The 15,925-nt window shown below is 32.2% G+C and overlaps 1 protein-coding gene across 6 annotated transcripts in view; it reads right to left on the reverse strand.

The window, feature by feature from the left end:
- The window catches only part of LOC118183188 (zinc finger protein castor homolog 1-like), a 784,355-nt gene that overhangs the window by 55,046 nt on the left and 713,384 nt on the right, over nt 1–15,925 (reverse strand). For 5 of the 6 annotated variants that reach the window (XM_085807761.1, XM_035352643.2, XM_035352641.2 and 2 more), the window contains one exon: nt 3,066–3,406. In XM_085807761.1, coding sequence (XP_085663887.1) covers nt 3,066–3,406 — 341 coding nt within the window. Of the gene's footprint in view, nt 1–3,065; nt 3,407–3,618; nt 3,773–15,925 lie in introns of those variants that run through there. The other variant, XM_035352645.2, reaches the window with a different exon arrangement.

Below are 15,925 nucleotides of genomic sequence, written 5' to 3' on the forward strand. Positions count from 1 at the left end.
ACGGGACCAGTTTCAATGGACTAACTGTTTGACTTTTAAATTAATATTTGTTCAGTGTTATTTTTACCTAAAACGTACTATATTACTATTAAATTTGTAATATTTATTCAATAAGTTATCAAAATAATCAACTGCCAAATGTATAATAATTTGATCAATCAAGTGCAAAGTGTATAAGAACTCTGCATATATATCTGCTCAATCATACATTTAGCCAAGTTTTTATTTATGTGGGTTTTTATGAAGTGGCTTCTTTTCCATGTGAACATTTTTCTGGGGTATTAATGATAAGTTCCCCCCTGCTTTGTGTATGTGTGTAAGTGTGCACATGCCATTATGGTTACCATTAGGTACATTCCAATTTGTGACTTTTCTTTTAGTACAACAGATTTTCCTTTTACTAATACTAATATTTATAGTAAAAATAATTTATTAATGTTAACAACTAATCAAAACTCTATTCTACTATTTGAAATAAAGCCTTTGTTCTTTCAATATCATGTCAATATTTTTATTAAACAAGTATGAAGGTCACTTGAGTTGAGAATATGAGCAAATTAACACAAGACTGATAGTTATGCAATTCAGAAATCTTTTAAAATTTTAATTATCATTATAAATAATTAAATGGAATTTTCTGCTGAAAAACTATGGTATTAATAAACAATAAAGTAAGATAAGTATATGATAAATAAATTCATCTACTAATTGTTTAAGTTCGTAAGTTTCAATGACATGATATAAGATGCAGTTATGTATATATTTTGATATTCTCATAACAGGTGACCAACACTTTATTCGTTTTCGGTTATGAGTATGAATAATGAGATTTGGCCTTGACTGGCTAGAAAGATATTTCATAGTTCAATGGTGAGACAAACAGAGGTTACTTCTAATAACACAGACAGCAGCGGCATGAACAACAACAATTATTTATTGTGATGAGTGGCCAGCTTACGGGACTCTCCACCAATATAGATACATTCACCTAATAATAAATGATCAGGCGAATTCTGTTGATCCTGTTTGTAGGGTCAATACTCTAATGACAGAATGCCTATGCAATCATACTAGAGAAAAAAATGTATCATATATGACAGGAATAACATCTATGATGCTGACCCCCCCCTTTACCCTGCCGAATTATGAAAGCGGTGTGACAACAATGGGCACAAATTTCTGGTTTCTAGGGACATGCTGAAAGAAATCACGACAAAGTTTATGTAAACAAAAAATAGAGATGACTTATCAGTGTTTTTTAGTATCTGATTATAGTAGCAAATGATGACTATTGACAAATGTGAAATAGACTGCTTCAATGCAGAGATGCCAAATGGGATTCCTTGAACTGCTTTTTTTAAATGAGTTTAAAGTATGACGACCATAAAGGCATATGACAGGTCCACATCATTGCACTTTTCTTGTAATGTTGTATAATTTAATATAATGATCTGGTAATGTAATAAAAGAAATGTATGTATAAATTTTTTGCATTTATTTATTTATATATGTACTGCTGCTTTTTCATGTGGTTTAATATGTCAACATTATTAGTTTTTGATCGTGGTTCATAGGTGGTAGGCCACCTGTCACAAGAATACCTAAATTTTTTAATTAAAATGAATTTTGGCTTTTTAAAAAAATTTACGCAAACAACTTTAAGTTTTGATCTATTTCATGAAAACGTACAGTTTGGATGATTATATGCATAACGACTAAATGAAACAAATTTAATAGCCCCAAAATATCTTTTAAAGTCTTCTATGCTACAGTCCTCAATTATTTAAAAACTAATTTCCAGCCACAGCATGAATTAGTTCTTAATTCTTACATTCCTTTTAACTTTCCAAAATATTTCAACAGCACTATATTTATGCAAAATGAACTAGGGGTCTTGCACAGAATGCTTATAAATTATGATAAAATAAGGCTGGAATTATGATAAAATAAGACTGGCCCTGTAGTCTCTCGAAATACAGTTAGCCTTAATTAACCTGCTACAACTGTTACTCGCACAGCATTGTACTTTATTGGATTTAGAATTTTGTCTTATAATATTTTTCAAATGTTATCAATTTCCATTACTTACTGATCATAAGAATTATTTCTAAATTATAAAACATAAATTACTTTGCAGAACAAAATAGTACATATGCAACAGAGGCAGATTTTATAATGTATAAAACCAGTCATAGAAAGAGTAAAGGAACATTTATTTGAATACCAAATAAACAGAACTCTATCAGTTATTCATGTTCAACAACTTTGAAATTTATTTAAAAAACATCTTGAAACAAGAAAACATTAGTTATACCCTGACTGGTTGAGAAAGGATTACCCAGCTTTGCAGATTAACTAGGTCTTGTTTAAAAAAATGTTTAGTTAGTTTATAGTGGAACGTCGGAAAAATTACAGTCACAAATCATCAGAATACAGTAAAATTTCTTCACAAAATATGGAGAGAAAGTTCATGGGATAACAGAAGTGGCAGCAGATTATATCACAATATTTAGGAATTGTTGATATCCACAACAGTATGCAATCTGACTGCACATAACTTGGAATAAATAAACACTGTTAAAAGCAAATCAAATGTATAGCCATTAATCTTCTCTTTCCCAATGACCCTTATCAAAATATGACAGTAACCAATATAAAGAAAGACAATACTTGTTTCGAAGCTCTTGCTTACAATCCTGATTTGATTTGCATGGCCAGATTAACTAATTTTCCCAATTAAAAAGCTTAAACATATCGGCAGGGCTGACATTTCAGGGGGTGCAACTGGTATGACGGCATTGGGTGGCAAAATTTTTAGAATTTAGGAAGGAGCTGGGTGGCAGAGTTTGCACCAGGTGGCACCAGCCCTGGATATAGATAAACTGTTAATAGCACTTTTTGTTATAACATAGGTTATTTATCTTTCCTGTATTTTTATTTCTGCTGTTAGATTAACTGAGGTCATAATCTATGGTATTACCCACAATTAACTGGGAGACCATTGTAAGTAAGATACCATTTTGTTCAACAAACACCATTTATAATAATTATAAAATAAAAATTACCTGAGAATTTGGAATGACACTATTTGGAGGAGCAGATGTCATTCGAGAAACATTGTTCATCATCTTTGCTCTTATAGATTCAAATAAGTTCTCATTGTTGTTCGGCAACTGTTGACTGATACTTGGAACATTACTGTTATCAGCAGTTTGTGACCATGGATTCTCCACAAAATGATTTGAGGAATCCTTAGAAAAATGATGAGCTAAACGAGCTTGATGCATTGCTTCTACATGTGCTGCTTGTTGTTGGATCATTTGCAGAGTGCTGCTTGTAGATGGATATCCTCCTAATGATGCCAGACATGATAACTGTTGAGAAGCCATTGCATCTAACATCTTTCCTGGAAAACAAAAATGCATACTTTAGAAAATATTAGCAAACAAAATCCTCTTATTCTGTCTCAAAAATAAATGCTTGCAATTTTTTCTGCAACTAACATCTTATTCGAACAACCAGTATTTAGATATACTCAAAAGTCATAAATTGCAATAAAATACAATTAGAAAGGAATAAAAATTGCATTTAAGGTACGGCTCAAGATGAAATACATACCGCTAATGTGTTCACTTATCTTATGATGATAAGTACGAAACAGGTTTATTAACCTCTATCATAAATTCGATAAACAAATTTGTTCATTTGAAACGAAATATAAATACCACACGATAAAATGCAAACGGCAGTCTGTGAAATTAATAACATTTTAATGTAATATAATATGCTTCTTACAACAAATGTTTACACTCCTGAACTAGAACGTGAGAGATGAAATTTAAAAAGAAGGTTAATTTTAGACCACTGTATGGTGGCGACATCTACATGTAAGTGAAGGAAGTAATTTCGTTTCGGTCTTTAATTTTCTATTACGTTCATCGCTGGTAGCGGCATCTATTGGTGAAAGTCTGAATGTTTTCGTAAATGAAATCGCTTCGTAATATTAAGATATAAATTTTCAAATATCATTCACACTTTCACTGTATAATGCAAGTTTAAAAATATCTACACGATGTTTAAAAATATAAATGATAAGTTACTCACAATCTTCACACGAAAATGAAAATATTTAAAACAAGAAAATGAAAAGCTATTATTAGAATCCACGCCCGAGAACATAAACTTTAATTCAACATGTTGAGTAAGTTGCCTTTTTATCATTATTAATATTATTGCATATTCTTATCAATATCATAAGAAGTTTTAGATTAATATTATCCCAAAATGATACATACCCACATACACTAAAAGCGTTTCAGAATACAATTATTTTAATCTATTTTTTCGCAAGAAATCCCCCTGGAATTTTCAGTATCGCTTATTTACCGCTGTAGAGCTTAACTGCAAGTAAGAATTTTATTTTTGGTTTCTTGGCACTGAAACTTTAAAATAAACTGCTATGAGGAATATTTATCAAAATTATTTAATTATGGCGTCTTCCCATACTACATACAAGTGTTATTAAAAATATGGAAGTAATAATTATGCGTATGAAATATAACTATTATTTTATCACCAGCTCGATCTATTGTCTGCTTCTGCGATGGAATCGAAGAATAAAATGCTATGGTAGCCACTGTAATTTGCCAGATAATTTTTTTTTTTTTTTTTTTTTTTTTTTTCTTCTTTTTTGTCGATTGCGGCGGCGCTTATGTGTACATAAGACATAAGGTACTCTCCCAAATTCAGATAAAAACCAACTGGTTGCATGCCTGTTTCAACGGTCAACGTCAGCAACTATTATAAGGATATAAAGATATACTTTAAATGCAGTAAATATTAACAAAATTAATTTTTATGAAGAATTAATTTTCATGCACAGCGTTTACTTTTTTCTTCCTTACCCAGCTTATTATTACTAAACCTATTAGTTAATTGTGGAATAAAAAATGCATTTTATCCTAGAAGCCACAAGAATAATAGACGTTAAAAGGGAGAGCAGGAGATTATTATTTCCATTATTTTAAAAAACTGCAGTTTCAGATGTTACAATTACAATAACAATTCCAATAGCTTCTTCATTTCTTTAAACTTATCAATGAGGAGTTTATTAACGATGTCGGAGAAGTAGCTATTTAACTTCATTAATTAGTTATTTCCTACACAGGTGATATTCATATTTTAAATCACGCGTTTGGCCTAACGGAAGCATACATTGTTTTCATAGATTTATAGCTTTTTTTCCTCTTCCTTTTTTTTTAAGTATTTTTATTCACAAATCTGGAAAGTATTTAAGCAAAAAACAAAAGGGATTTGCTTTCTACTTCTCAAATGAAAGGCATGAAAGAATGAATTCAATAAAAGAATTTAAAAATATTCTGAAGATTCAATTACCCCATTCAATATGTTTTCTAGAATTATTTTTCATTATCGGAGCTCTTATTTTTTTGTTAAAGTAATTGAGTTTGACAGTGACAGAGTTTTTGAGTGGGGGCTTACAGTTAACATTCAAGTTTATTACTTAGGATGGATAGCAAAGCGGATTCGTAAAGAAGATATCCCATAAAATTGCAACAAATGCCAATCTAGCATAGCACACTATTTATTTTCCAAAATTTTACGTCCTTTTTTAATATTTGATATCCCATTCTATTCGTTCCCTACAGTCTTAATTCAATGCTATACAGTTTATTATTTTTAACACATTTCGATAATTGCTTCATAACTTGGCAATTAGTAAAATAAATTAAAAAATCAAATTGATTTTAGCTATTTTTAGCTATTTCAATAAAATAATTATTCCGACGATTTCTTGTAAGCATTCAAAGGTCATTATTTATGGTCTAATACATATTAAACATGTATACATGTCATCATCAGTGTGCTAATTTTGCATTCCTCGGCATTGGGCGAAATACGTGTCGCAATTATTTAACTCTTTAGTAGTTATGTACTTTAAACTGTGGTTCAGGCTGCAGCTTTGGATATGCAAAAAAGTAACTGCAAAGTCGATTTATAAATTTAAGGCACTAAACACTAAAATGTTTTTGGTGCTCCCACCTACATTAACGTCAGTTTTTTCCCCCTATTTTTTCTCTCTCTCGATCTTAGCTTAGCTGCACCAAACATTCCCGGGCAAAATCGGTAACGCGAATTTTTTTATGCTCACTTTCCAGAGTTCCTAAACACCTTTTCATGGTACGTCCTTTCTTTGATGCCCTAAGATCGAGCTTATTTTGTTCAATGATTAATCCAGCTCTGGGTAACTGATTATAGTTAAGTATACAACAGTTATCTGCTTTGTGAGAATATCATTTTGCACGTCTTTAAAAGAAAAGCTGGCTCATATTAGAACTATGGCAAATCATAATTAAATAATCAAATGATTTGGCAAGTCTGGAAACATTACATAAAAAGCTTCCGCTCCACATCGAACTAAACACCAACCAAAACTACAAGTAAATCGCAAGTTTCGGTCCCCCCCCCCTCCTATTCGGCAATTGGTTAACTTCAGCATTCAAAGGTTTACCTGTATGGATAGAAATTATACCCACACGACGATAAAAGCAATGCAGTTAAAAAATCCAGTGTACATATAGTTACAGTACGTAAAAAAAATGTCACCGCAGAGTTCTACAGTTGCTGACTATCTTTTTGCTTTACGTCAAGGTGAAAACGGGCATAAAATGAATGCTTCAGCAGATTTAGAGCTTACAATAGTCGCCTTCACTTCTTGGGTATTTTTATAAGTTAGCCTAGTAATCTAAAACGATTTTATAGAATAATTTTCCTTAGTCCAATGGTTTCTCTCAAATTTCCAATATAAAAGAAGATTAGAAGATTTATAACATATTCCCTAAAACTGTATCCGTGTCAACACCGCAAGTTCTGGAACAGAATGCAGTACAGTTTATTGAATTTCAATTTACTTCATTTCATTGATTTACCCGTTTCTCAATACCGACTCTGAATAGCAGCCCATTCAGGATACTATGAATAGCAACAGACTTATGTACAACTTAACAAACTATACATGAGTTAACAGATATTTTAAAAGTACATTAAACCACTGTGATTAAGTCTGTATGCATTCTGCTTGGAGGGCAGTGGCATTTGTTTAATTTCAACGATACGACATTCTGTCTGTGGACAAGAGGCGTGAACTATCTGTCTTATCGTCGCTAAGGTGCTTGGCTTGATTTCATCGTCAAAAAATTTAGAAGAAGAATGTCTGTTCCTCAGTATGAGACCCGGATGAACAGCAATAATACACCTCGGCTCAGCCGAAACAAAGATTCTCCTTAAAACAAATTATGATGAATTTATTGAGATTTAAGGAGCTTAATCTTTTGAGAGTTCCTCCGATAAGCACGACGATCACAGCTAAACTCCATGTTAATAATTGTATGGTTATGGTAATTGTATGATGTAATGATATTATTAATAATCATGTTAATAATAGTATCTAGCCGATAAACTTAATGTCTGAGCATTGGTAGATGGCCATCAATGCGGCTAATGTCAATTTTACACATTTTAAAAAATAAATAGAACATTTCCAGCAGCACAACAATTTACCATCTCACGGTACTCTTGATCAAAACAGGGTTCGAACTTAGGTAGAAAGTTCTCGTGAACTTTTCCATAATTGAATAAATTAATCAACTTAGTATGTCCAGCAAACGAATGATGAGGGAATAACAAACCTCTCTGTTAGAAAAAAACTCACATGTCACAAAAAAATCTAATAAATTCAAAATTGCATTTATACTCAAAATACCCTTGAAAAAAAAATCTGCCTTACAATACTCTACGGTAAAATTAGGATTGCATTTAACTACAATTTAACAGCAATCTAAAGATTTGAGGTGCAAATTTACTTTCACATATGTTTAGAATGCAAGAAGGAACTCTATCTCATAAACTGAACAAAGTGCTTCAAAATAATATAAAATAATTATAACTGATACAAGTTCCCATCCTAAGAGTAGTCTAGTAATATAACAAATAATCTCACACCATTAGGATGACCTGAATGGAAGTCAACGGTGTTCTATGCTGAATGGAAGTCAACGTTCAGTCAGGTATAAATCTTTAAAGCTGTGTTAAAATGAGATGTGTCAGGTCATGGACTTAAAATACAGATATTAGAAGCCGAAATGACAATATGAGGTATTTTGTGAGGCTTTCTTTAAACAATAACACAAAAAACTTAAATTTCAGGCTTCTATGCTTAGTGTTATGTAGTAATCCCCACTGGAATGATGCCAGTTGTAGTTACCTTATTGAGAAAAAGAATATTCAGTGTTTAGTAAATGTTGCATAAACTGTGTTACTACTGCAGCTAAAAATTAAGTATAAAAATATATTTACTGTGTTTCAGTGAATGAAATTCTTCCAATTATTTGTTTTACGTATACGTAAATCAGTTTGCCTTATATATATGCCAAACTTTTTTAGCTTTCACCCGTGCTTCAAGCTCGAAAAAGGAAAACACTTTTAGTGGAAGTTACATCTTTAACAAAGAAATAAGCAGATATGAAACGATATTCATGACAATATTTTTTTAATAGGAGTTAGCCTTGTGCCACTACAAGGGCCGGAAGTTGTGGCCATTTCATTATGGAAGCAGTTAATAGGTGGACACCGTTGCCTCCTATGAAGAGACGGGAAGTTACAACCCCGCCTTCTCCAGGATTCGAACCCGGGCCAATCAGTGCCACTAACCATTATACCGGTTGGGCGGCATCATGACAATGATTTAGAATATCATTTTAAGGAGAATGATTTCCACCACCAAAATCCCTAAAATTAAAATTAGTGTCCCTTATTTAAAGGAACTGATTTATTAAAATATTTAAAAAATTTACTGCGCTATTCCGTCACGAATATTTTAACGCAGAAAGACAGCAAACTGTTATGACATATTTGATATTTGTTGAACAGAATCACAAACCACAAAAGGGAGGGATTATTTTTAATTCTTTCAATATTATTTGTGACAAACTGGAGTAAAAACGAAGTATATAAAAATAATATAGAAATTTTAAAAACATTCCTCAATTTAAAACTGTTGAATTTATACAAAACAGTCTGTGTAGAAAAATTAAAAGAACCTTATAAAAATGATATAGATATAATGTAGTGTGAAGGATGAATTGGAATAGTTTATTATTTTTTAACAGAAGATGAAAACAAAAAATATTTCTGCCACATAAGTATATCATGCTGCAGGACAAATACCATAAATTTTCCTAACGTAGAAATTATTTCAATTTTTCTTTAATTTTAATTTAATTTTATTTTATTAATTTTTTTCATTTTACAATGCATTCGAAGAAAGACCTTTCTCTGTCTAAAAATGGGTAAAAAAACTATTTAAGAATTCCGATGACAGAATTAAAAGGAAACTCTAGTCCATATGGCTCTAGTCTATATGGAACAAGAATAATTGAATTTCATCTATACTTAGAAAACAACTGATGAATGTACTGGCAAGAACTCAAGGAAAAAGTTATTTAACATTTTATTTAAGATTCATCAAATAATTTAATACTCAATAATTTTTTAAAAAATATTTTATTATATGTTTTAGCAGTTTAAGTTCATACTTTTCTTTCCCAAATAATATTTTTTTATATATAATTTAGTTTTCTTGTGTTTTAGTTTTGATACTCGGAGGAAATAAAAAATGCATAGGAATAAAATATTAAATAAAAAGTTTATTAAAATACTAATAGTTTTAATTAGTTACGTATATTTAGTTATTTGTTACGCTTCAGCACTAAAGCACTAGGTAAGCACTTTCTTAAGGCCACCACCAGAGACAACCTGGCTTAAAAGGATGCCTTATGAATACATTGGGAATAGACAATATTATAAATAAATTAAATATATAGAATTAGTCCCCCCCCTTTCTTTTTAAAAGCTACATTTTAAGAGCTACATTTATCCTGCAGAGAATTAGCCAAAATAAATCGGATTTCCAATCAATTTTTAATTAGAATACACACGCTTAGCTTCTTTACTTAAAAAGCGCAAAGCTAATGATAAAGATAAAAGGATTCGGAATATCAAAGAAATACTGATCCTGCAAAAGTTCAGAGTTACAGAATTAGAAATCAGAATCGCTTTCCATAAACATTGTATGTGCATATCTTTATTTTAATATTCTCAGCAAATTTTTACTTCAGTTATGCTTTTAAGTTTTACCATGACACTTTCAATTTAGATTTTAATCGGAGGACTGTTTTAAAAAATCAACTGCTTTTTTAATAATTTCATTTGTAGATTACTGGTATATCTTTGCACAGCTTACATAGCGGTTAAGATATTTAAAAAAAAAAAAAAAATGTAAGATTGCCCCTTTAACCTTCATAATCGCTTAATCTTTTACAACATTTGAGCTTGCTAGGAGATTAAAATACATTGTGACCAAGTAACATTCCAAAGGAAGGGTTTGAAGAGACAAAACAGCAAAAAGATTTTGATATTTTGACATGAAAAAAATTAAACACCTGCAACATTTATTGCACCAAATAACTCTGATTGGCACGTTGAATTATTTATGAAATATTAAAGCAGCCCAAGCGTTTCACACGAACTTAATTTCACACTCCCCTTCCCTCCCCTCAAAAATTCTTAAAAACGTTTCTAAAATGAATTACGGAAACAAGTTTGGGCATCGCTCGGAGGATAGTTGGATAAAAATAAGCCTTTATTTAAAATAAAAACAAATTACAAATAAAAATGTGTTATATAAATCAATCTTACTTTTGTATGAGAAACGTACATTCTGCGAAGCACAATGAAGTAAATAATAGCAGAAAGAATTAAGTAACAACAGTGAAAAGAAGTAAATAACAGTAGAAATATTTAGTGAAGCACAATGAAGCATCCTGAAAGCCAGTTAGTTGTTACGTCATAGTTCCTGTGCGGACGTAAGCTTAAATTCATTAAAAAAATAAAATAAAATCTCTTTGCTCCGCAACTGAAAGTCTGCTGTGCTTGTACTAAAATCAGCTGGCCAGGTGATTCATTTCAAAAAATGTGGGAAGAAATAGGCAATTTCTTTCATCAAGTGATGTTTTACGAAGATGCAAAACATGCAGATTTGGGACAGCTGTGAAATTTGTGTTTTCCAAGACTTTTAAGCCCTCTTCATTTTCCGCGGAATGAGGTCTTACGGATCATTTTCAGCCCAAGTGAAACTAAAAAATAAAAATAAATTAAACTGACTGGCATTGAGGGATGAGAAGAATCTGCAAAAAGGGCTATTTTTATAACAGGTCCCAAAATTCCAGCCCTTTCAGCAGATTTTTGAATGCATTATTAGATAAAAGTGGAAAGCTTCTGTTGTAGGTTTGGTCGACCGCCAAAAGGGTGATTCTCAAAACCATTTTAACAATGCATCGAGACAACAGTCAAGGCTCTATATTAAGAAGTACTCCGGTATGCAACACTCGGGCTTTGGCAGAGAGACAAAGAACGGGTTTTATTTAATGGCTGCTCCTAGCCCCATGCACACAAACCATACTTCAAACTGCCATTTAACAAGAGAAGGGCGGGAAGGAACTGGGGGATGCACTGAACAAACATCGAGTTCTTTTCGTTATTGAACACAGTATATCAAGATAGCTTTCAACTACGATGCGCTAGATTTATTTATCTACGGGATTTTTAATGCAACGTTCTGAAAAAAATTCTTCTTTTTACACCTCCGATTGTCAACGCAGTTCAGAAATATTATTAAGCGTTGCACCCATCCTCAACCCGTTCGTAAGTTCTTACATCCAGAAAGTAGGACAATTAACCATTTCTGTGAGGCTGAGAATTTTCAAAAGGTTTACATATTTAGAAAATTTGTTTCATGCATCATCCTCTTTCCGATCCCCGAAGAAAGAAATCTGGGACGAAATCATTTGAAATGGAAGTTGCGGAAACTGATTAAAATGAAGTCGCAAAATAAATAAAATATATATTTTTAATGCGATTTTGCCTGTGCATATGGTTTGAAAATTAGAAGAATCTGGTCATAAGCCAGATATATTTTCTCAACAGTGAACACAAAGGCGAATTTAGAATACTCTCCACTAACATTTTTAAATATTCACCAGTGAACAAATATTATTATTATTATTATTATTATTATTATTATTAGTTTCATCGTAATTTTTTATTATTATATTTTATAACTGATTGTATTTTTAATGAAAACAAAACGAAAAAGCCACTTTCTGAGTTACTGAGATACTCTGCGATTTAAATCTTGTGACTTGACGTTTGCCTTCCAAAAATTAATTCTATCCTCTATTCTTACTATCTTACTATTTAAGTGGTCATTAAATATTACGCAGCATAAAAAAACATGAATTAAAAAAAAGGGAAATCTCATAGGAACTTGAAAATTTACTAATATTATAAGACTACAGGCTTTTACTAAATGGATTTGCATGATTTTTAATTGATTATATTTTTATCATCATTGAAGCACCAGGTACGAACAACGTAGAATATGTAATATGTGTACAATACGGCATTAATCTTATCATCGGCCCACCAGCGGCCGAGCGGTAAAGTCGCTGAACACTGGCAGTTCGGTCCGAGGTTCGAATCCCGCGAACGGGCTGGCTGCATGGATGTTTTCATTGTTTTCCTCATGTGTAACGTGTATACGAGCCAGTTTCCCTTAGAAAGTCCTCCACGAAGGCATCCCTCCCCTTAGGCAGATAGCCCTAGTGTGCTTTCCCATAATTAAATCCACCACTAAACTATAATCTTATCGTCATCAATAACAGGAAAACTAATCGTCAATTCCGAAATCCTCTCAGATCGGCTTTAATGAACTGTTAATTATCCTTTTCCCGTGGGCTATACCGACTAAGGACAATTTAGTCAGCTATGTTAACAGGAAGGAGCAGAAAAACAAATCAACAGCGTAATAACTTCCTACTTCATATTAAAGAGCAAATTTTAAATCTTCGTAATTTAGCGGTATTTCTTCAGACACATTTAAAATAATGAACGTGTGAGACTATATGTCCTTGAATGTGTGAGACCTTGGAAAAGGTTATGGAATTTAATTGTTTAAACCAGTAATTACCTTACTCTCTTAAGCTGCTGGAAAACATTGCGCAAACTTATACAGTACCTTAACGCAGGTTTAAAAATCATTATGCTTTATACGAAATACACAAATTTTTTGACGTCGGCTGGTGGCTTTCCAGAGAAGTTATTGCTTCCAACAATGTGCTTCCTCATATGTTATTGGGAAGAGAATATGTGCTGATAATGAGCAATACTATCCTGAAAGATGGTTTTTTTTTTGTTTATTTAATTACGGCAAAGCACACTAGGGCTATCTGCCTAAGGGGAGGGATGCCTTCGTAGAGGACTTTCTAAGGGAAACTGGCTCGTATACACGTTACACATGGGGAAAACCACAAAAACGCCCATGCAGTCAGCCCGTTCGCGGGATTCGAACCTCGGACCGAACTACCAATGTTCTGCTACTTTACCGTTCGGCCGCTGGTGGGCCTATCCTGAATGAACTACTGCACAGAAAGGGAAGAAAGGCATTAGCAATAGTAGAGGTGTTTTAATTTTTTTTTTGTACTAAATTAGGTCAAAGAAACTACCGCTTTTCAAAACTATCCAGATGTATTTCGAACGTACATTAGAATAGGTTTTACCAAGGAATGGACCTGTCGTAAATGACAATATTCCATAAAAGACTCTGAGAAACTGATTTGTCTCATTATCACAATTTAAAAAAATGGGCAGCTTTGAATATCTTAATTCATAAAACCAACTACGACATCAAGAAGATTTAACGCCACTTAATTCTGAAAAATAAATAAATAAATAAATAAATAAATAAAAATTTAAAAAAAAAATGCACACATTTGGTTTGAGCAAATTTTGCTTCAGTACTAAAAAATATTCCAACTAAGGATCAAGCAGCAAATTTTAAGTGGTCATACTTCATATTAAACAAAACAATAATTTTGATATCACACTCAGAACACGATTGTTACAAGAGAATGTATGAGAATGTATGTATGTAAAACACAAATTAACACAGATATATCACAGTCAAAACATAAGTGTTACAAAGGAAGATTTCGAATTTACAAACACTAAGGAAAAGCTTGTTAAGTACCAACTCGATAAGACCGCATAAGAACATTGGGGGGGGGAGTGCATGAAAGCTTGCTGAATTTAACACTGATTTATCTCTAGGAAGCAATACTTGAGGTATGAAATAAGAGCACACGGAGAAAAACTAAAATAACAAGTATCGAAACGTTTCAGATTACACTACCTCCAAAAATGCCTTTTCTTAAAAGTATCTCTTGTAGAGGTCATACGGAACAACTTCAGGTTTACCTCCGAATTCACATTTCCAGTTAGATCGCTATCATATCATAAAACCAAATGTTATTATTTTTCTTTTGTTCTTTCTGTTTAGATGTTGTATGTTATATTTCAATTTGAGAAATGATCCATCCCAAGTAATTACTATATAAATCCGCATGCATTTTCTTCATTCACCAAGGTCGCTCCCTGTATTTCAGTTTTATACGTAAATTACTCGAAGTGATTTGGGTTTGACAAATATGATAATGCCACAAGTTCCTTACAGGCGTGTTTTCGGCTCTTGATTATTTTAGACCAAAATAAAGATTTGTACATCTAAAAAAATTAAAAGGCTTCCAAACTGACTAAGTAGTAGTCCAAAAACATCTTTAATCCCATCTTGCTACTGACACTTCTTGAAACATAGCTCCAACTCAGCATGATTGTAATCAAAACATGTTAATAGAGTTATTATAGTAATGCAACAGTACAATTTTCCTTTATTTTGGCAAAATGATTCTCGACTTCTGCTTTTGCGCCTATATATATGTGTACATTAACAGATTATTTAAAATTTGTACAAGCGAAATAGAAACATAATAACGAGGCAAGAACTGAGGCAGTTTGATTATAAGAAATTCATGAGTGGAAAACTCATCCAGTTATTTGCTTAATCAATTATCGTAAAACACGGGAGGAAAGAATACCATCATAGAGGACTTTTTAAGGGAAACTGGTTCGTATTCATGCTATGTATGGGAAAAAAAAAAAAAAAAAATTATTCAAAGTACTACAATTAGGATAAGGCTTTCAATTTGCTAGACACCCTGACACGTTTCGCGAAGAAGAATTTACACTAATCTGAAATACTTTTAAATTAATGAAAAAATAAATAAAATATATAAATAAAATATTATTTTCTTCTTACGGTCAGACACTTGCTGCTTAAGTGTTTGTCAGGAATTATGATCATTCCCATCCGTCATTCAGCCGCCTCAGCACCCACAAAGGCTGTTCTGGATGCACCAGAGGGTGACCCCGAAGAATAGGAAAATTTAACATTTATATAGAGAAATCTTTACGCAGAAATCGAACTTAAGCCTTGCTTATAGATTAGAAGTCAGCCATCGCCAACCACCACGCCATCTAATGCGGGTATGACTACATCATGGATTTATTATGACTATTTTATCGGCTCACGTCAAATTTTTACAGTAAGTCTCGGGCTTGCATCTCGGTAAACAGGCCTTTTCATGATTTTTCTCGTGTGTAACTAAAATACGGGCCAATTTCCCTTAAGAAGTCCTCCACGAAGGCATCTGTCCCCTCAGCAGATAGCTTTTACGTGTTTTACTTTAATTACTTAGACACAGAAACAATAATTATTGTTAATCATCGGATCCGTAGCAGTTATCTACCAAATTACACTAACAGAAAGGTAATGAATTTTTAGAATAAATTTTGATTTTCAAATTACAAATAGAATGCAGTCAGTCAAATGAACCATAGGGTAAAGCAAGCGATTTATAAATTCGAAAGTCAGTAACTGAATTGAAGTTCTTAGAAG

Source organism: Stegodyphus dumicola, chromosome X1 (assembly GCF_044657685.1).
Source record: "Stegodyphus dumicola isolate Sdum_Otavi_A_Nest chromosome X1, ASM4465768v1".
In the NCBI taxonomy this organism is placed as follows: Eukaryota; Metazoa; Arthropoda; class Arachnida; order Araneae; family Eresidae; genus Stegodyphus; species Stegodyphus dumicola.